Below are 20,937 nucleotides of genomic sequence, written 5' to 3' on the forward strand. Positions count from 1 at the left end.
CAAATAAATCGCTTTGATTTAATTTGTGTATTCATTGTGTATAGCGACTGAAATAACCATTGACCATAACAATGGAGGGCAAAAAAAACACAGCAATACTGAGGTTGCCCTGATGAATGGGTCCTCAAACCGCTTATTTCACATTGTCGCTCCTTCAGAATGTGTCGTTATGGCCAAAGCAGCAGGTATTATTTGGTTTCGGCAGGATGTAACCAAAGTATTAAAAAATGGGTGAACAATTATGTGTTACCCACTAGACCACTAGGGGGTACCGAGTGCAGACATGAAACATGACATTTTGCACAAGAGCATAACAATCACTATTATTCGAAGAGCACGTATAACGAAAGAGTAGGCCGACCTACACAACCAATTTGCAAAAATGTCCTTTCAATGTCCATTACATTCCTCTTCGATTGTAAGAACTAGTTCTGGTCATTCAATCCTGTATACTTTCAAACTTGAGTCCCATCCAAACAAAAATGGCAATCGAATGGGAGATGGGCGCATCCGGGTAGGCGACTACACGATTAACACTGTGTTTATGTAACAACACACTTGTTATAGCACCTTCATTTATTTACTTACATTGTGGAACGATGATCCCCAGCCAGAGCAGATTCTCCTCTCTACCTATGAGTTGAATTGTGACTATTCTGGAGGATACATATCACTCCCTCCAGGTAATGTTAACGACATCATGGTTCTCGATACTAATGGATTTATTGCTTCTCCTTGACAGCTCACCATCCACAAACATCCACTGCAATATCCACCGTGAAACGACACAGTATGACAATGTAAAAATAGACTAGTTCACATAACCGTGAGGGAATGAGGTCTCTTCTGCAAAAGTACCCGGTTCAAAATACCCAAAAGAACATCTGCTCACCTGCATTGGCTGTTACACCTTAGGCTTAAAGTGTAGCTACATGTGCCACGGAAACTAAACTTTAGTTCCTACCTAATATTGCAAACTCAGATGCATTAAAAACAAATTAAATACTTAAATATAAACCAAAACATATTAAATAATGACAGGAATAATATTTATGGCAGTTAAAATACATAGCCTACTGCTGGAAACGTTCCCCACAGCACTATCTGGAAGATACACATACATTTTGACTGACTGACTGAAAGGTCGAGTTGAAAATATGTGAAAAATATACTAATGGGGTTCTGATTTGTTATTTTCATATTTGAAAATTAAAAGGTAAACAACAAAAAAGAAACATCGATGTAAGAAATCTATGGATAATGGAAATTGAATACATTTGTACACACATTTATACACCGTCCGTTTGTCACCATCTGGGACCGCATCCATGATTGTCTACGCGGTTGCGAAGGGCCACCACAAGGTGGCGCCAAAAACGAAGCTGCGATACTGTTCGGTAAGAGTCCTACATAACATCTTGAAACCCAAACATTTGAACAATGATCTCCATCAACCCTGTGCCAACACAATGTCAGTAGTAAGAAAAACGGTTGGAATGGCTCTCGAAACATACATGTCAAACTTAAAGTGTCAATCTCGATTTTCATGTAAATAAATCTCTGTGAAATCAGTATCATTCACAGAGTGAGGTAACAAAATGGTCCAAATGTCCAAATGTCCCACTTCTCAAAGCCCTTGCATTTACAGTAGTGGTAACTTCCATGGTAAGAACTGTTTTACCATCTCTAGGTAAAATGTCCGCCTATCGCTGAAGGTGTCACGTTGGCACTTTGAAGTTCCTGTCGAGTTGACGTAAGGCCTGAAATGAGGCTACATTTTTCCTTGTAATAAAGTAATACAATTTGAAATAAAAGACAGACCTGATTAGATTGACACGTTTAATAAAGCTCTTTGATATGACTAAAATGATGTCATAGGTATTCACCCTTGGACTTTAATATCTGTATATTGATGACACCCATGTGCCGAGCTGAAGCTAGCCTATAGCAAGGCTGCGTTGGGCCTGGCCTGATCTAGCCTTCCACCGTCATTATTATTGTGAGGAGATTCACATGCCAAACGTGATGAGAAGGTTAAAGAGCCATAAACCCGTCAAAGAAAAGCTCCTATCCACGAGACCTTTGTGGATTACATTCACTATAACAATATAGCCTACTTGTATATTTAACAATCTAGCCAACTTGTCTAATCACAAGTATACATCTGGCTGACTTGTGGGAGCATATTTAAGGCACAAAGGGTTACATGTTAAGTAGTTATAATACAATCCTGGCTTCTAATCTTATCAGTGTTGTTCCAGGGTGATTATTGTTTCTGTTGCTGTATAATACTGCCAAGTTTGTCCACAAAGCATTTCAGCAGATATCTATCTCCCTTCCCCCCAAGATGGACTGGTTGACTGATTTGGGGACCCGCTGACTGTCTCTCTGTCTAGCTGACTGGCTGTGTAACGTTGTTGTTGACCTGCTGGTTGACTGTCTCTCTGTCTGTCTTGTCTAGTTGACTGACCAGCTGGCTGGCTGACCAACTGAATGGCTGTAGAGCTGGCTGTAGAGCTGGCTGACTAGCAGGCGGTGCAGGTTGGCTGGCTGGCTGTCCTGCCTGCTGGCTTGGTAGGTAGTAGGAGTGCCCATCCGAAGAGTTTTATGGTCACTCACCACGGTTCAAAGTCTGTGTGCGGGCCTCTGTCCGCCAGGGCTGTGAGGTCCAGCTGCCTCTCTCTCTCTCGCTCTCTCTCTCTCTCTCTCTCTCTCGCTCTCTCTCTCTCTCTCTCTCTCTCTCTCTCTCTCTGTCTCGCTCACCGTGTCACTGTCTCTCTCACCTGCTGGTATGAGGATCCTTCCTTGCGTCCCCTTAGCCAGCATGGATCTATGGGATTATGACGTGGAGCTTCCCCAGCCTCTGGCCAACGACCCCCGCGAGCTTCTGTACCTAGAGCGGACGTGTGAGTATTCACCGGTGGTGTCCAGGGAGACTGCAATGGCTTGTGATTGATTGACATGGTGCAGAAGAGTGGTCTATTGCCAATGTAATACATGTGGAATGTTGGAGAACATCCGGACACTGTAAGCAATGTGAAAGAGAACAAAAGGAAATAACCAAAAGTTGTAAATAAACCAAAATGCATATTTGCTCTCACAAACGAGCTGACTAAACTCAATGAGACCTGTGGAATCAATAAAGGTTGAATTAATAATTATATTTTACAGTGTATATTACATATATTATATATCATATATATATATATATATATGTACATTATACCCTGTGAGGAGGAAATAGCCATATGACTTATTATATGACTCATATTTTGTCAAGTATGTTCACGGAAATTATGTAAGGCCCAGTGTCTGTGATTGTACTTATCTGGTTGATAAGACGGTGAATGTAACAAGCAATCGTTGGAGCAATCAAGCTCATCTAATGACGAAGCTTTCTATGTCTTTGCCTTCAAGGTTATGCTATTCAATTGTGATGTAAATAATAGCAAAAACAGTCCAAACAAAAACAAAACAAAATCGACTCAAATTCAGCCGCCATAGAGGTTGTCTATAAGCTAACATTAGAAATAATATTAAAACATATAAGATGTTTAAAATATATGTCATAGTATGTTTATATATGTATATATACATATATATATATATATATATGTATATATATATATATATATATATATATATATATATATATATATATATATATACATATATATGTATATATATATATATATATATATATATATATATACAGAGAGAGAGAGAGAGAGACGTTGAAATCTCTTTTTCTCGATTTCGAGACAAAATAATTAGCATATTTGATATGAACTTATGAATTGTATTATATTTAACGTTTATATATAATGCTTTATTAAATGTTACTTTATTTACTGAACTGCTATTATTATTATAATATATAATTTTTTTCTTCATGTTTACAATATTTATGTTTTATTTTATTTTAATTGATTTGTGGCAACATCTCCCAGCTAAGGACCTGGAGAGAGAGCCTGAGAGCAGGGCAGAGATCCAGGGGAGCTGTCCAGTGTGTGGAGATCGAGTCTCTGGCTACCACTACGGACTGCTCACCTGTGAGAGCTGCAAGGTAGCCACAAACTGCCACCATGTTAATCTGACGCACATATATATACTGTACATACTATATAATATATATATATAAACAATATATATATATATGTGTATATCTTACATATATATATATATATGTATATATATGTATATGTGTATGAATGGGTTCATTTCAGGATAGTTATATATAAATGCAGCTCATTTACCATTCAGCTCATTTCAACCAGGATTTTTTTCACATACATCACTAGATTTCTCTCTTCTTCTCTCACTGTCCCCACGTTCTTTGTTATTTCCTCATTGTCTCTCCTGTTTACTCTCTTACTCTCTCTCTCCTTCTCTCTCTCTCTCTCTCTCTCTCTCTCTCTCTCTTTCTCTCTCTCTCTCTCTCTCCTTCTCTCTCCTCTCTCTCTCCCTCCCTCCCTAGGGGTTCTTTAAACGCTCAGTACAGAACAACAAGCACTACAACTGCTCGGAGAGACAGCGATGTCCCATGAACCCGTCCCAGAGGAAGCGCTGTCCCTTCTGTCGCTTCCAGAAGTGCTTAGCTGTGGGCATGAAGCGAGAGGGTACGTACGCACGCCCGCCCGCCGAGCACCACATGTATGCCTGTAGAGAGAGAGAATCCACACCGGCTGTTTGACATGTAACGTCGGGCGATCAAAGACCTGGGCACACCCGCCTGTAGAAACACATTCCACTGCGTTGCGACACCTTCACCCGTGTTGCGCTGACACTCAAGTTCTTCTTCCCTCCTGTGTGAGTGCGACTAATCTATGAACTCATAAACGGAGTGCTGCTGGTGTACCGTGGGCTGTAGTGTCTCTCACATAATAATCATGAAACAACCCAATTAACCTCTTGTTCTATTTCAACAAAGACAATGTTTTGAAAGTACTGAGGTTATGAAATGACGAATCGACGACATTCACGGTGTGATCTTACCTTTTGATCTTACAGCTGTGAGAGCCGACCGCATGAGGGGTGGCAGGAACAAGTTCGGCCCCTTCTATCGCAGAGACCGGCAATTAAAGCAGCAGGTCTATTACCAACCAAGCACTGCCCCCTACAAGGTAAAAACAGAGACTACGCCAACGCACCAGCCAGTGCCCCAAAGTGACCATCTGATGACCAATCACTCACTCGTTCCGTTTTCCTCTGAGCCTTTCTACCAACCCCACGTGGTTTATCCCTCTGGCCCCGGCCATCAGTCAGAGGCCATCATGCCCCAGGACTGCATTGGGAACACAGACACGGGACTAACAGCACTACCCTTCACCGGATTGTATCACCCCAACATGCGTGAATTCCCTCAGGAGAAAACAGAATACCCACTTAGCTCTGGCTTAACCCTGGTGACCGCACTGTCCTCCTCCATGGCCAGCGATTGCTTCCTACCCTTAAGCCCAGCAACGTCAGCCTCCAACTCCGCGTCGAGTTCGACGGCTTCCACCCCGGTTCCCTTTCCTCACACGTCAGTCGAGGATCCCACGGAAAACTTCCTCGCCCGGCTCTTGAAGGGCGAGCCCGAGGAAGGCCAGCTGTGTGCCAAGGTGCTGGCCTCCCTGCAGAGGGAACAGGCCAGCCGGGGCAAACACGACTGTCTGAACACCTTCAGCATCATGTGCAAAATGGCGGACCAGACGCTCTTTGGCCTCGTGGAGTGGGCCAGGAACTGCGCCTTCTTCAAGGACCTCAAGGTAATGAACAGTGGCAACGTTTATACAGTATCTATTGAACGGGATGGCAACCACAGACCTGAGAGAAGGGGTCGGAGTATTGAGAGTCGGTAGTGTTCCCCCTCCAGGTAGAAGACCAGATGGCGCTGCTGCAGAGCTGCTGGAGTGAGCTGCTCGTGTTGGACCACCTGAGTAGACAGGTGACCTATGCGAAGGAGGGCTGCATCTACCTGGTCACTGGGCAACAGGTGAGTCATGGCAGGGAAACTATTCTGGGATGTCCGTGGAGCATCCGTTGCAACGGCTGGCCAACCGACCGGCGGCGTGTCTGTCTTGCAGATAGAGGTGTCCACTGTGCAGTCCCAGGCAGGGTCGACTCTGAGCAGCCTGGTGTCACGGACCCAGGACCTGGTGTCTAAGCTGAAGGCCCTTCACCTGGACAAAGAGGAGTTTGTCTGCCTCAAATACCTAGTTTTATTCAACCCAGGTGAGCCCCCCAGAACAAATATATAGAGAGAGAGGTTTTGACCACCAAAAAAGCACCTGGGATCTGAGAGGTTGCAGACTAATACGCAGACTAATACTTGTGTGTTGGTCTTGTGACTAGCAGGCCAATACAGTTTTCTGTGATCTGGTCTGACCCAATGCATTGGGTTCAGTCTAGTTCCCTAAATTCCTCTTGTAATCAGAATCATGTTTGCAGCCAGACATTGGTTCATTCAGCTGCCCTTTGGACTCTTGTCAAGACCAATCTGACCAATCACAGCATGAAGCGCCTTACGATTGGCCAGCCTGAATTGTGGGCGCTTGCCTCCAGGCTCACGCGTGCACAACGACAGTGTCAACAAGATAAACACGATAAACTCAGGCCACCCATGACAACACTATGAACTCTATGACCGCTCCCTCAAGGGTCAACACCTGCGTGTCTGTAAACTGTATTCCTGTGTGTCAGACGTGAAGTCCATCCAGAGCCGCAGGCAGGTGGAGAAGACCCAGGAGCAGGTGAACAGGGCCCTGATGGAGCACACGCAGCGCGGCCAGTCCGACAAGTTCGGCCAGCTGCTGCTCCGTCTGCCCGAGGTGCGCAGCATCAGCCTGCAGCTGGAGGAGTACCTGTACCAGCGCCACCTGCTGGGAGACCTGCCCTGCAACTCCCTGCTCACCGAGATGCTCCACACCAAGCACAGCTGAGGCGGTGGACGTGCGCGTTCCTCTCTGGCGGTCCCCGGAGGTCACCGACTGCAGCCCACGTTCACACACACACACACACACCTCTGGATGGGTGTTTAGAACAGCTTTTTATTTTTCGCAAACTAAAATCACTGCAATTGGATTTAAAGGTGACATGTTATACCACCAGGTGTGAGTGTGATTAGCCGTTACGAGCAGTTTTGAAAATCGGCCTCTTCTGGCATCACAAGTGGGCGTGTCCACCTAGATGTGTTGCTGGATAGATTAGTCCACCAGCCGACCCAGTGGACCGTACCAAACGTTGCTCATCTATCCGTCATACATCTAGGTGCACACGCCCACCTATGATGTCAGAAGAGGCAGATTTTCAAAACGGCTTGTAACGGCTAATCACACTCACACCTGGTGGTCTAATATGTCACCTTCAAATCAGTTGATTCTGTAGACTGCTGTTTTAGCACCAAGAAAAGAATATATCTATATCCAGATCCCATATTTTTCTTTTTTGATCCGAGCCATGTTTTGGTTTTAGGTAACCCATATCGTGGACCATTGCGCTTTCTATTTGTCAATGTTTGTGTCCACATGGGCAGTCTTTGGACAGAGGAATTTCTATTTTTCAAAGTGTAAATATATCAGCATTTGCCTTGCAGTATTCAACAGAGCCCCCCTGATGATAGTAAAGTTGAACGACGTAGGCCTATAGCATTTAATATATTTCAGAAGGTTTTGAGCCATCAGTTCATCCAGAATGTTTTACATTCCTTGTTTTAGTATTAAAGTATTAACAAAACATTAACATCTGTTGATATTTAATTTGACTACACTTTAACTACAAACAAATATGGAATGTAAATAATGGGTTAATAAACTCAAAATGGATGTAAACACAAGATGATTTAAAAAGGATTCTTTAATTTTTGTGGTTCAGTTTCCAGGAGAAAAATTTGTATTCTTGATAACAGTTGAAATAACATGAAATGAACACAGCCACTCTGGCACCTCAGACATGATGACACAGCAAAATAATAAGAATGGGATACAACATGGAGTCTATGAAATTAAGAAGAGTGAATCACCACGGCGGCAAAAAAAAAGGACATAAATAATAGAATCTGAACATACACATCTAACCCACCGTCTAATCCATACCCAATAAATAAACCCTGGTGGAACATGGAACTATTGCACAGATTGTGTTCACCTACCATAGATTTCTTCTTCTTTTTTTTTTTTACAAACAATTATATACAAACATCTCTACTTCCATACACGCTGGATCACACCATAGTAACCACCTCAGTTTTTCCAAAAAATCCTTACCATGGATGGCCCCCCCCACCGCCCCCCCCCCGGGTATTTTCTACAGCACTAAAAAATTAATCTCATGTCAACTCTATACATCGATTGGCGGCAGTATGAGATGTTAAAGTGGCAATGGGATGCAGGACTGCGGTGCAACAGCCACCTCCTGCAGTGCTTAGGAAGGCGTAAATGGAGGAGGAGGGGGGGGGGGCATTGATTTTTGTGGCCATGTTGCCCTGCTGAACACAGCAAATCATAGGGTCAAGAGTTCCTGTATTTCCCCCAATCGGATGAGCAGAATGGCGAGACAACATGTTTTTTTTTTTTTTTACATTCTGCCCAAGCCTCAGAGGAGGGCTGCTGTGAGTAGGAGGGGGGGGGGGGGGGGTGGGTAGGGCTGGTGCATTCATAAATCATCCCTCATCGCCCAGTGGACCTCACCGTTCGCCGCAAGGACACACTCACACACAACACAAGGGCAGTACACAATGTGAAAACAGCTTGTTCATGAACTAGAGTACTTTATTCGTCCTAGATTCAGAGGAGTTCTCAAGCACGTTTTCATGTGACACAGCACCATTTCTCCTCACGGCTCGCTCATTGGCCACCCCGGACATACTTCTCAACTAAATGCTTAAGCGGCAGGCTAGCTTATTAATAGCTTACAAATGTTCAACTTACTTGTATACAAAACTCAGTGTCAAAATGAAAGAAATAATGCGAAAAATTGAATTCATCATATATTAAACCCAAACTGATTTCCAGGTTCCCACGTCCGTGTTGCGGAGACACAGAATAAAGCCGTCCTTCAATGACATTGTAGGAAAAAAAACTGTAGGAGTGGATCTTCATTTTCGTTTTTTTTTCCCCTCGCAAAAAAAGATGTGGCAATTCGTCCAGCAAAACACAGGTCAGAATGAATATTTTGATTTATTCTTAACAAAGAAACATCCAGACGTCTACAGCCGACGGACAGACAGCCGAAAGCGGAACCCCACTATCCCTGAGGGCACAGGCAGAGTGGATGCTGAACGCCACATACATCACCACTCACCCCACCACCCCCACCCTCCTCCCCATCAGAAACAGCCACCTCTCCTACAGTACTTCCTGGTCTGGGCCAACCAATCAAAACACCCCCAGTTATGGAATCAGTGCGTGTGTTAGCGTGTGTGTGTGTTAGTGTGTGTTAGTGTGTGTGTGTGTGTGTACCCTACATTCATACGAGAGTAGTGTTACCCGCGGTTCATTCCAGCCCTACCTGAGAGTTGAGGCCCTGCTCTCAGGAGATGAAAAAGCATCGGGGGGGGGGAAAGGTGGGGGCTGGGGTGAAATGGGAAGGAGCAGAATTGACTCTGACTCCACCTGGCTCTATTACGGGGTTGGGGGGTGGGGGGGGGGGGGGGGGGGCAGTGGTGGGGCAGCATGACTCTTCTCACAGAGCTGACCATGGGTCGCTGGAACAGCAAGGCATCGGCAAAGGATGAGCAAGAAGGACAACGCAGCATTTGATTGTCCGTCTGGATAACACCAGGTTTTAGATATCGATACACAGTATATCTTTTTTTTTTTTTTTTTTTTAACGCTTTTTCGCAAGGCGGGTAAAACTGGCCGGTCTCGCGACCGTCAGCTCGAGGGGGGGGGGGGAACCGCGATCTACGGCGCGAGGGCTTTCGAAGGGATGGCAATAGTTCTGGGTTCGTTGACCGTCGTCGCGGCCCGTGGCTGGCAAGCGGAGTGTCGCCCCCCCCCCCCCCCACCCCACCCCACCCCACCCACCCCCAACCGACCGGCCGGTCCAGACCGTTGCCTAGCAGCAAGCCCTCAACTCCACAACCCTCATGCTGTACCTGGAGGAAGATGGGGGCTTTTAAAAAGGGGGAGGACGGGGAGGAGGGGGTGGGGGGAGAACTCCACTGAGAGGAGAGAGTGTGTCCTTGTGTTGCTTGCCTTTCATGTCAGGTGAGGTGAGGTGAGGTTAGGGGAGGGGAAGGCGGGGCTATTTGGGAGTGCCTAGCTTCTTGGGCGTGCCCGGGCGCTTCTGCCAGAGCTGCGCGGGGATGGTGAAGGCGTCCACGCTCATGGACATGGTTTTGGACGGGATGGCGGTGAACTGCTTGCGGTCCGAGCTGTACTTGAAGATGGACTCCACCATGTCGGGCCCGATGACGCGCGGCCCCACGCCGGTCAGCCGCACCATCTCCTCCGTCTCGGCGTTCATGGTGTACACCGCCCGGAACTGGCAGCTGGCGTCACGGAACAGGATGAGGAAGTGGTTGGCCGGGCTCTTCTCCATTTCCTGATTGGTTTTTTGGGGGGGGCGGGGGGGGGGGGGAGGAGAAGGGACACGATGAGAGGGGGAGGGTAGGGAGTGTGACGACGAGTTTATGTAAGTGAAAGTGTACACAGTGGGGGACAGTTTGGACTCTGTAATGGGGGGGACGGGACGGGGGGGGGGGGGACGGCTTACCTCTACAATCTTGTTTTTCTGCGGTTCGTTGACCTTCCCCGCCAGGCAGCAGCGGGAGATAGCGTTGTGGATGATGAACTTGTTTGACTTGAAGCTGGGCTCCTTGTACAGCTTGGGCCCTGGGAAAACAAACGGCGTTTGAAAAAGGACGTTTAGCATACGAAAGAGACAGACAGACAGACAGACAGACAGACAGACAGACAGACAGACAGACAGACGGCTCACCGGTGTACTCCGGTATGGAGGCCGGGGAGGAGATGGTAGAGCCGTTCTCCCAGTCCCGGTCTCCGTTCTGGGAGCTCACTCGGCCCGGAGAGCTTCGCCTGCCGGGCGAGTGAGAGCGGCTGGAGCAGAGAGGAGAACGGAACGGACTGAGACGGAGAACAGATGCTTCTCTGGTTGTCATGTTAACAGTGGGACTCATTGGGGGGGGGGGGGGATGTTATTTGCTGAAAGAAATGTAATGTCCGCAGCACTGCTTAAGCGCCCCATATTTAGGTCGAAACATTGCGACATTCCAGCTAACTTTTTAATTAATAAATAAATACATGAATAAATAAATCTGGGAGCTTAAGCAGACATTACATTTCTTTCACTTGATTTCATGTGTCCTGCACCTGGCCAGAAGGTGGGCTGTGCACACAGCTACTCTTTTTTGCACGGATGTTATTTTCTTAAATAATATAATAATAATAATAATAATAATAATAATAATAATAATAATAATAATAATAGAGGCTTCCAAAGTTGCTTTAACTTTGACAGCTACCTGGGGGACTTCCTGACGGTCAGGTCGTTGGCCACTGAAGACAGGTTCATGGTGGAGTGGGAGTACTGCTTGTTCAACCTGGTTTCTGGTAGGGAGCGAGGGAGGGAGGGACGGGCGAGAGTTTGAATGAATAACAATAGAAAAACCAGAGCAAATGACATTGATGAATCGGGACGGTCGAAATCTGAATTTTTTTTCTTGGGGGTGGGTGGGGGGTGGAGGGGGGGGGGGGGGTGTGTGCCTACCCATGAATCCCTTGGCGGGGCTGCGGGACAGGCCCGAGTCGTCTCGGAAGACGGTCTTGGGCCGGTTCTTGACGCCGCGGACGGTGGTGGGCTTCTGCCTCAGCACCTTGCCCAGGTCCTCCATGACCTTCAGCTGGTGCCGGCGCTCGTACTCCAGCCGCGTGAAGTCGCCCCGGCGCTGGGGCGTCCCCTCGGCGGTGGGGGTGCTCGACCCCGTGGGGGTACCCGGGGTGGAAGGCCGGGAGTCCCCCTTGTCGCCCCAGCCCTCGATGGTCATCCACGCGGGCCGGCTGAGGGGGGGGGGGTTCAGATGAAGTCAGATTCAGTGGGTTAATAAAAAAAAGCGCCAGGACGAGCAGACTCATCCACTCTGATCTTTTGATGATCGGTGAAAACAAACGACTTATAGTCGTCCTTTCACCTAAAAGCCAGAAGCAGAATTGTATTTATTCGATGTCCTTGATACAGCACTAAAACAAAACATTCACGAGTTATCAGAACCATAATCAGTTCATTCAATCAATCAATCAATCAATCATCGATCGATCGACTCTTCATTTCATAAAGCGCGTCCCTACTTGGCTTCCTTCTCCTTCTCCTGCTCCAGCTTCTTTTTCTTCATCTCGTCCGCCCGCTTCTGCTGCTTCTCCAGCAGGGCGGCGCGGCGCTGGGCCATCTCGTCCTCGGGCCGCACCTGGTCGTCCTGCTCAGCGCCACGCCGACGGAAAAAAACAAAAACAATGCCACCAGGTTACGAGCCGTTTTGGAAAATCTGTCGGTTATGACATCACAGGTGGCCGTGTCCACCTGTGATGTGTGACGGACAGACGAGCGACGTGTGCGACGGTCCACCGGGGTAGGCCGGCGGGACCGATCTATCCCAGCAACACGTCTAGGTGGACCACGCCCACCTGTGATGTCATAACAGACCGATTTTTCCAAAACGGCTCGTAACGGCTGATCACACCCGCGCCTGCCGGTGCGTCACTGGACCTTAAATACCTTAATAAATCCATTCGACGACGACAAAAACCATCCGCCCTTCCCCGGCGGGCATACCTTAAAGAAGAACCCCAGGCCGCTGCGCAGCTCGGGCTCCGTCACGTCGCTCATGGAGTCCGAGAAGGGGTCGGGGAGGCCCTGCTCCTCGTCCTCGCCCTCCCGCCCGTCGCCCCGGGCCCCCAGCAGGGAGACCTCGATCAGGCTGCCGCGCTTGTGGCCGTTGGACGCGGCGGCGTCGCTCTCGAAGGAGCACTCCGACGGGGCGCCCGAGCTGCTGCCGCCCACGGCCGGCCGCTCCTTGCGCGGCGTGTCCAGCTCCATGCTGAAGATGCTTTGGTTGTCGTTGGAGCCCGCCTCCGACAGGGCGTCCTCGGCGGCGGGGAGGCGCAGCGGCGGCAGCGGCGGGGTGGAGACGGGGGTGTGGGCCGGCGTCGGGTCGGGGGAGGGGTACAGGTCCGACACGGCGGCGGCGGGGCCGTCGTCGTCCGAGGCGGTGCCGATGGTGAAGGACGAGGAGGTCTGCACCTTGCACTGCCAGGGGTCCACCCGGCGCAGGTGGGGGATGCGGTCCACGTTGCGCGGCGCCGTGAGCACCCGGGACATCCCGGGGCCCTTCAGGTCCAGCGGGGGGCGCGGGGCCGGCTGGTGCTTGGGGCTCTTCGGCGGGGCCGACTGGGCCCGGCGGTGCGCGTGCGGCGACTTGGGCGGAGGCGTGGCGTGGCTGGGGACGCGGCGCGACGGGGACGGTGACGAGGGGGCGGCGGCGGCGCCGGCGGAGCTGAGGTCCCGGGAGGGCTCGCGGGACGAGCGCGCCGGCGTGGACGTCTTGGGGCTGGGCGGGATGACCCACGACCGGTTGCTGGGCGCCGCCGGCTTCTTCCGGATCAGCTGGCTCTGCTGGTCCGACAGCCGCTGCATGTCGCTCTGCAGGGAGCTCAGCGCCGCCGTCAGCTTGGACACGGCGTTGTTGTAGTCGCCCAGCGGCGCCGCCGCCGCCGCCGCCTTCCTGTCGGCCCGGACCCCGGCTTTGTCGCCGTCCTCGTCCCTCGAGGGGCGCCGCTTGTCGTGCTCCTTCTCCTCCTCCTCCTCCATGCGGGCCAGCCTCTCCTCCAGCGTCAGGTCCCCGTCGGCGGCGGCGGCGGCGAGGGGGCCCCCCCCCTGGCCGTTCTCCTCGGGCCCCTCGTCCTCCCGCTGCTCCTTCTTCAGCTGCAGGAAGGCGCTCTTGCCGAGCCGCTGCCGGTGCTTGGCGAAGATGGCCTCGATGCGTTTCTTCTGCGCCTCGATGGCTTTGCGCTTCTCCTCCAGCCGCACGCCCAGCTCCGACATCTCGTTGGTGAGCTTCGGGCTCTTGCCCGGGCCCTCCTCGGTGGCGGCGGTGGCGGCGGCGGCGGCGGCGTGGGCCCCGCCCGGGGCCCCGCCGGGAGGCTCGCCGGCTTTGGGGGACTCGAGGCCGTGTTTCTTCTTGCGCTCGGCGAAGCTGGTCATCTTCACGCCGCTGTCCGACGGCTCCTTGCCGTGGCTCCGGTAGGGGGGCGTGGCGGCGGCGGCGGCGGCAGCCGCTGGGGTCTTGGGCGGGTCCTCCGAGGCGTCCGAGTCCACGCTGCCGTCCCTGAGGACCGAGTCGTCGTCCCGGGAGCCCTCGGACGGGTTCCGGGTGCGCACGGGCTCCCGGGGCTCCGCCGCCGGCTGGTACATCATCCCCGAGCGCGAGGGCGCCGAGCAGCTGACGGGGGCGGGGACGCCGCCGGCGTGCCGCCCCCCCCCACCCGCCTGGTCGTCGGGGGAGTGGAGGTAGAAGCCGTCGGGCGCGCCGTCCGGGTGCAGGCGGGGCTCCAGCTTGCTCTCGTTGTGGATGATCTGCAGGGCCTCCTCGATGGTGGGCAGCTCGCCCGTCTCGCTCTCCCGGTGGCCGTTCTCCGCCAGCCGCGGGGCGTTGGCGCTGGGGCTCTGGGTGACCCACGAGGCCCGCTGGGGGCCGTTGGGTCTGTGCAGCGGGTGGGCGACGTCCTCGGGGCCGGCGAAGAGGCCCCTGGTCGCGGCCGGGCGACCGGCCGGGGTGAGCTGATCCGAGCTGACGGAGCGCGTGATGAGAGGGTCGCCCATCACCACGTCCACGTCGCTGTCCAGGCCGAACGGGATGCTGAAGGAGACGGCTGACAGGGGGCGGCTGGGTGGGGGGGGAGACAGAGAGACGTTAAGGATGAGCACACAAGGCCAACAGATGTGCCGTTGGGATGGAGTCGTGGGGATGTCTCCCGGGGGGGCCTACCTGAGGGGTTTCCTGATCTTTGTCTTTCCTGCATTTTCTAGATGAGACAGTGAGGTAGACTGAGTCAAAGGTCCTGAGTACATTGGGACACACACACACACACACACAGACAAACAAAAACACAAACACAGACAAAAAATGTAAGGCATGCTTAACACTCAGGGATGAACACAATCAAAATCGAATCCAAAAATATAGGAAAAACATGTTTGCGCATTCAAAACATCAATAAGGGCGAGAATGACATTTTACAACAAACGATAGGGAGACTAGTGCAGATACACGGAACACCAAAAAAGAGCAAATCGCAGTTCCGCTCACCTGACTGGGACAAGTGGGACGAGATGGGAACGAAGGGCTTCCTAAAGATTGAAGGTGAGCCGCTGGAAAACATAAAAAAAGATTGGCATACTTTTCAGTTTTACCGAGAACTTCACGGTCATGTGGAAGGACGCCTGTGTACCTCTTACTGGAGCCGGCCGGCACTGCTGCTCTGGAGCCATCTAGTGGACAAGAAAACCCCTGGCATTAGATCACTCACGCTCTGAACTGATCCCCGTGTCGGTAACGCCTCAGCGATCACAGCTAGATGTCACAAACGAGCTGGTAATGGGCTTCGCTCACCTGACGAGTCTCTGGGTTGGACAAACTCTGGCCTTCGTACTTCAAACCAGTTCAGCAGCTCGGCGAGGAAGCTCAGCCAGTTGCACTACACACATGACAACCGCAATGTTACAGTCTCAACCAGAACGGGAATTGTCACAGACAGCAAACATTGGAAGGAATTAGTACAAGTGCAAGTGCAGAATGTTCTGTGCCCGAGGGTGTTTGCATTTGACAGCGAATATGTGAGTGAGTGAGTGAGTGAGTGAGTGAGTGAGTGAGTGAGTGAGTGAGTGAGTGAGTGAGTGAGTGTAGGTAGCCATGCGTGTGTACCTGAAGCTCTGGTGGTGCGTAAAGCATATCTTCCAGTGCCAAGGAACAGCAGCTTTTTAAACAACTTTCGCAGAACTCACGGATGAAATGCAGGTTGGACAAGCTGTCTGCTGTGGACATGGCATCTTTCATACAAACATCTATCGAGGAGGGAGCGGACAAAGAGGCACCATTAGGAAACCAGCTGAAAAAAAAACAGCAGAAACTTAACGGGTTCTATTCTTGCGCACTTTGAAGCTCAAAAGCAACGTCTCGCCATTACCTTCAAGTCGTAACAGATCGGGGCAGTAGTAGTGCATTACAGCTACAACAGCACAGCCGGTAGACAGGTCTTTGACCTCATTCACTATCGGGAAAACGGGTTTCTGTCTGGACTGTGTCTTATCCTTCCTATACCGCAGCTGAGGAAGCAAAAGCAGGGAAGAGAGACTTAAAAAATCTCCAATCTCAACATAGGACACAAATGTTACCATAGAGACAAAACCATCAGCCTCATGGCAATGTACAGAACGGTACCCAAAAACACACCATGCTCACGGATAACGAAGAAAAGAAGGACAGGCAGGCAAACGGAAAGAGCCGAGGGGAGTAATTGAATCCGAGCAGAAAAAAAAAAAAAAAAAAAAGGAACAAGTGGGGCATGTGAGGGTCTCATGAGGCGAGAGAGAGAGAGGGAGCGGGCGAGAGGAGGAGAGTGTAGAGAAGTTACTAGGGCAGGTCGGTGCCTCACAGACACACACACAGTGCAGCGCAGCCTCACACTGTCGTCGACAGAGGACTGTTCGCTCCCTCACTTGTGACGCCGCGTTCTCACTTCCTCCGTCCGGCGACGGATCTCATTGACTTTGCGTGGGGGGGGGGGGGGGGGCGCTCTCGAAATGCATTGTGGGACCGCCTGCGTCAAAAAGTTGAGAGATGTTCAACTTTTCAGGCAGCCACGGAACCCGTCGGCCAATCAGATCGCGTTGTGCAAATATACGCAAATACGCTGTCCAATGAAAAGTGCCTTTGTAATGCAACCCGGGAAAACGCATGGATACGTCGATCCGTTTGACGGACGGAGGTGGGTGTGAACGCGGTGTGAGGTCATCCACGGCGCGGCGTGTGGCGCGTGCCGTCCCATGCAGACCACGGGGCAGGAGGGAGGAGCCACGCCCGCATGCATCGCACACAGCGGCAGAGCGCACAGAGATGAGGACCACACCTGACCTGACCTTCCTGTTGCTCCCGGGGGAGAGAGAGGGAGACAGAGAGAGAGAGAGAGCGAATGGAGAGGTCGGAGCGATGGGGATAGGGAAGGGGGGGGGGGGGGCTAGCAGGAGGGGAGGGAAAAAAGGAACTTACAGGAACAAGTTTCCAATACCAGCGAGTAGGACACTGTCGAGAGACGGGGAGGGCAAAGCACAGGAGACGGAGAGACCGACAAGAGAGAGACAGACAGAAAGGAAAATGGACAAACGGAGGATAGGACAGGTATTAACGACAACTAGAAGAAACAGGGAGAGAGGGTTGTGAAGATGGCACCGATAAAGAAATACGGATAAAGCCCAACCTACACACAAGCCACAAAGTCATCCCAACATTAATTTGGTATAAATAGCGTTACGCTTGTTGTGTACAAGTCGGGCCGCAAATACAGGTCAAGTATCATGCTAAGACTAGTGCTTGTAAACGTTTTATGTCCTGGTTAAAAAGGCTAATCTCCCAAAGAGACAGACATGCGTTCGTGGAGCGAGCCAGAGTGAAAGCGTCAACAACCGCGGCTCAGGCGGAGGTGGAAGGGACTGCTCACCGAGGGCTGCACGGACTCGGGCTCGGGGATGGTTTGGGCCGGATCGTCTCGGCTCCCTTCTTCCGCCCGTCTCAGCTTTTGGTTTAACTGGAGAAAGACGGAACAGCCTTGAACGCACCGCACGCTGGTCAGAGTCAGATCAATAGACTAGCTACAAATGACAAAGTCAACAAACCACAAAAACACAACTGAACTTGGGAGTCCTAGAAAAATGCAATATAAATCCCATTTATTATTATTATTATCATCATTATTCATTTCTTTACCTCACACAACGCAGAAAACGTGTCATATACAAAATTAAAAAAAACACCCAACACCCCGAAATGTTTAATCGAGTGACACACAAGGGTGACACACAAGGGGCTTCTAATAAAAACAATAAGAAAAGCGAGCCATTGCGCCGGGCCTAAAGCAGACGTCCGTGGCCTCTCCCTCACCTCGTTCACCCAGTGGAGCAGCGGCTCCTGCCAGCTGGACCCTCCTCCCAGCAGCTCCGCGGCGCCCCGTGCCGTCACCGTGACCACCGTCTCCATGGCACCCACCGCCATGAGGGCGTCCATCAAGGCCAGGTGGGCACTCTGCACCAATCGGATCAGCGGGGGGAGGGGGGGGGGGGATATGGGAGGAACAAGGACAAAGATCACACATCGGTCAAAGAGCTGTCAATTAACCGTAACTCAATCGTAGGCCATTTCCATCTACGTGACTTGAAGGCTTTTGTCACAGTGCACATGCGGTACAGGCATATAAGTAGCGCATACTGCAGCAAATAAGAGGGTGTTTACACTGTTCAGACAGCAGAGGTCGCCAGCGGGCCACTCTGAGTCAGCACTAATCCCCACAACAATATTGAATTCCAGGGTATGCCACACAGTAACATTTGATGACTAACCAAATATGTTCCTATTGTTTCATGCGTCTCATTTAAATCTTTAACAGTCGATATAACCGGTTATAACCTGCAAACCACATTGCGCAGAATACCTGCTCGATAAAGTTTACACCATCCTGGCATTTAGAACCCTCCTCCCCCACCGTACGCCACTTCAGGGTGAAATGGATTCAAATATAATTGATATAGACATGTTGACATTACCGGAACTCTCATGCAAGAGTCTTCCCTTTCTATGCCGTCTTCAGATGAATTACCCCTTTTGCCTCTTCCTTCTCGGGTTTCCAACACAATATGCCTGTAGTGTGACTCATGTTGCAGCCTCACTGCATTTCAAACGGTGAACTGGCCGGCCGGCCAGATGAAACTCATTTGTATTCTTTGCTACAGTGTGTGATTTTCCATAGTTCGAACGCGTGCGTTGGAGGCTGCTCAGGCGACAAGAATTTCCACGCAAATACAGAACTCTTTGTCAGCCTGTACAATTTCAAAACAACAACAAAGCACACAGGTGGTGGAAAAAAAAAGAAAAACACCACGACAAATTAATATTTTAACATGGATGCCAAGTTATGCATAACTAAAATACACGCAAAACCAACCATGGATAATTGGTGCTTCCTCTTTGCCTCCGCAGCGGAGATTTCCTTGTGGAGGCTTTTTGTTGTAATGCTCAGAGCCCATTAAAAGGGACCCACACAGCACCACTTGATCAGTCAGGGCGAGCGCCTTAACTGCTCCAAGACTGTTAACTCATTAGCGACGCTGGCACCGGTCACAGACTAGTGCCTGTCGTCTGGGTTTATGCTAGTCAAGGCTTTGATCGTATTAAAGACAAGACACACACTTGGGTAAAAAAGGAATGAAGGTCCGTGTGTGTTGGGATGCTTTCACCATTTGTCATACGATTGAGGTTGATGGATTAATAACCCTGTTTCGCAACGTTTGCCTCTATCAGTATGGAGCCAGTGCCACAGAACGACCTTTGACCCAAACGGAAGAGCAAGAAGCTTGTTTATACCAAACAGACAGACTTAATCAATGTCAGAGAAGTGGTCGAAGAGCGCACGGGTAAAGTATTAATTCAGGTGACACACGTAGGCAGGAATGCCACCGCTCTAGGTTTAAGAACACACACTTTCTTCCTTGTTTATTTAGTCAACTTGCCTTTGCCTGCTCCGGGGACTATCAACACCATTTCGACGGCATGCGTAGTTTACATTGGACACAACTTATCCCATGGTTCAGGTCTTCTTAGAGTCATTTAATTGTAGTACTATTTAATTGTAGTAAGCTTTTTTATAGTTGACAACATTTCTGTATATCTACTGTGTGACTCCACTGCTGTACAGGTCAAAACCAGTTTTTAGCACAACAAAGGGATATGTAGTTTTGAACCGTGAAAAAGTAAGAACTATGGACCTGCATGTGACCCTCCCCAAGCACATTTCACAACACAGCGCTTGTTTTCCAACCAGCAGGACACCTGATCACTCGATTTGCTACCTCTACTTCCTTCTGAGCCGAGCCGGCCCAAAAAACGTGTCCTATCCTCCCCTTCTCTAGTGACCGTTTCGATTGGTCATCGCGTTTTATTGAGAGACCGTTTTCCTTCTGTCCCGAGTGGCAGAGAAAAGGGGCCCGCCGCAGCCTAACCACAACAAGCTTAATGTTGCAACAACCTCCAGCCAACAGGGGGAGGACTGGCAGGTCCCAGAAAAACACATTCCAGCCAAAGGGGTCATTCTTGCAATCCCTCTGTTTGGCGATTTAATCCTAATCGGTGCAAACCCGTCCCTGTGGCCTTTCACTGCTTATGAATTCCGCCCAAAAGGCCTTGAGACTGTCCGAAAAGGCCTTGAGACTGTCCCCCTTTGTTCTCAGCACTGCACTACACACACACACACACCGTTTGCACAGTTTGAAGGCAGCGCTCCCGTCCACGTGTTTGTCTACTCAGCCTTGATGTAAAGTGCTGACCTGCGTGGACCCTGAACTAGGGGACAGCGCAGCAGTGCAGGCTACGCCAGCAGAGGCCTGTCAAATAGCTTCGGGGGTGGGGGGGGGGGGAGAGAGAGAGTACTCAATCTCTGTGGAGTACTGTAGTGCAGTCACTCACTCATTGAGTTAGGTGGCTCCGGCTCGCCTGCCCTAAAAAAAAAAAAAACTAAAAAAGAACAACAACTCCATTTCCGAGGCTAGAGTGCGTGCCGGCTGCGTGTCTGACATCGCTCGTCGGCTGACATGAAGTTGTCTGGTCCAGCCGGGGGATGACATAAGGGTATTGGATACAGAAACAAAATATATATAAATAAATATATATAAGAGAGA

General features: G+C 50.4%; 2 protein-coding genes across 2 annotated transcripts in view; one reads left to right on the forward strand and one right to left on the reverse strand.

Annotated features, from left to right (window-relative positions):
• Window positions 1-2,460: 2,460 nt before the first annotated feature.
• Window positions 2,461-8,029, forward strand: nr5a5 (nuclear receptor subfamily 5, group A, member 5). Its single transcript, XM_084488269.1, has 7 exons — window positions 2,461-2,906; window positions 3,951-4,066; window positions 4,478-4,619; window positions 5,011-5,750; window positions 5,858-5,977; window positions 6,069-6,216; window positions 6,685-8,029. The coding sequence occupies exons 1-7, from the start codon at window positions 2,792-2,794 to the stop codon at window positions 6,921-6,923; spliced, it is 1,620 nt and encodes a 539-aa protein (XP_084344395.1). The 5' UTR covers window positions 2,461-2,791; the 3' UTR covers window positions 6,924-8,029.
• Window positions 8,030-9,649: 1,620 nt separating this feature from the next.
• The window catches only part of camsap3 (calmodulin regulated spectrin-associated protein family, member 3), a 22,639-nt gene continuing 11,351 nt past the window's right edge, over window positions 9,650-20,937 (reverse strand). The window contains exons 3-17 of the mRNA XM_084488319.1: window positions 18,152-18,292; window positions 17,712-17,798; window positions 16,182-16,320; window positions 15,920-16,059; window positions 15,608-15,692; window positions 15,447-15,486; window positions 15,305-15,366; window positions 14,984-15,056; window positions 12,772-14,881; window positions 12,291-12,415; window positions 11,713-12,002; window positions 11,468-11,552; window positions 10,924-11,042; window positions 10,699-10,817; window positions 9,650-10,527 (exon numbers count right to left, since the gene is read on the reverse strand). Of these exons, the coding sequence (XP_084344445.1) occupies window positions 10,228-10,527; window positions 10,699-10,817; window positions 10,924-11,042; window positions 11,468-11,552; window positions 11,713-12,002; window positions 12,291-12,415; window positions 12,772-14,881; window positions 14,984-15,056; window positions 15,305-15,366; window positions 15,447-15,486; window positions 15,608-15,692; window positions 15,920-16,059; window positions 16,182-16,320; window positions 17,712-17,798; window positions 18,152-18,292 (3,915 nt within the window). The 3' untranslated portion in view covers window positions 9,650-10,227. The remainder of the gene's footprint in view (window positions 10,528-10,698; window positions 10,818-10,923; window positions 11,043-11,467; window positions 11,553-11,712; window positions 12,003-12,290; window positions 12,416-12,771; window positions 14,882-14,983; window positions 15,057-15,304; window positions 15,367-15,446; window positions 15,487-15,607; window positions 15,693-15,919; window positions 16,060-16,181; window positions 16,321-17,711; window positions 17,799-18,151; window positions 18,293-20,937) is intronic.

This window comes from Micromesistius poutassou (assembly GCF_964030765.1).
Source record: "Micromesistius poutassou genome assembly, chromosome: 1".
NCBI lineage: Eukaryota > Metazoa > Chordata > Actinopteri > Gadiformes > Gadidae > Micromesistius > Micromesistius poutassou.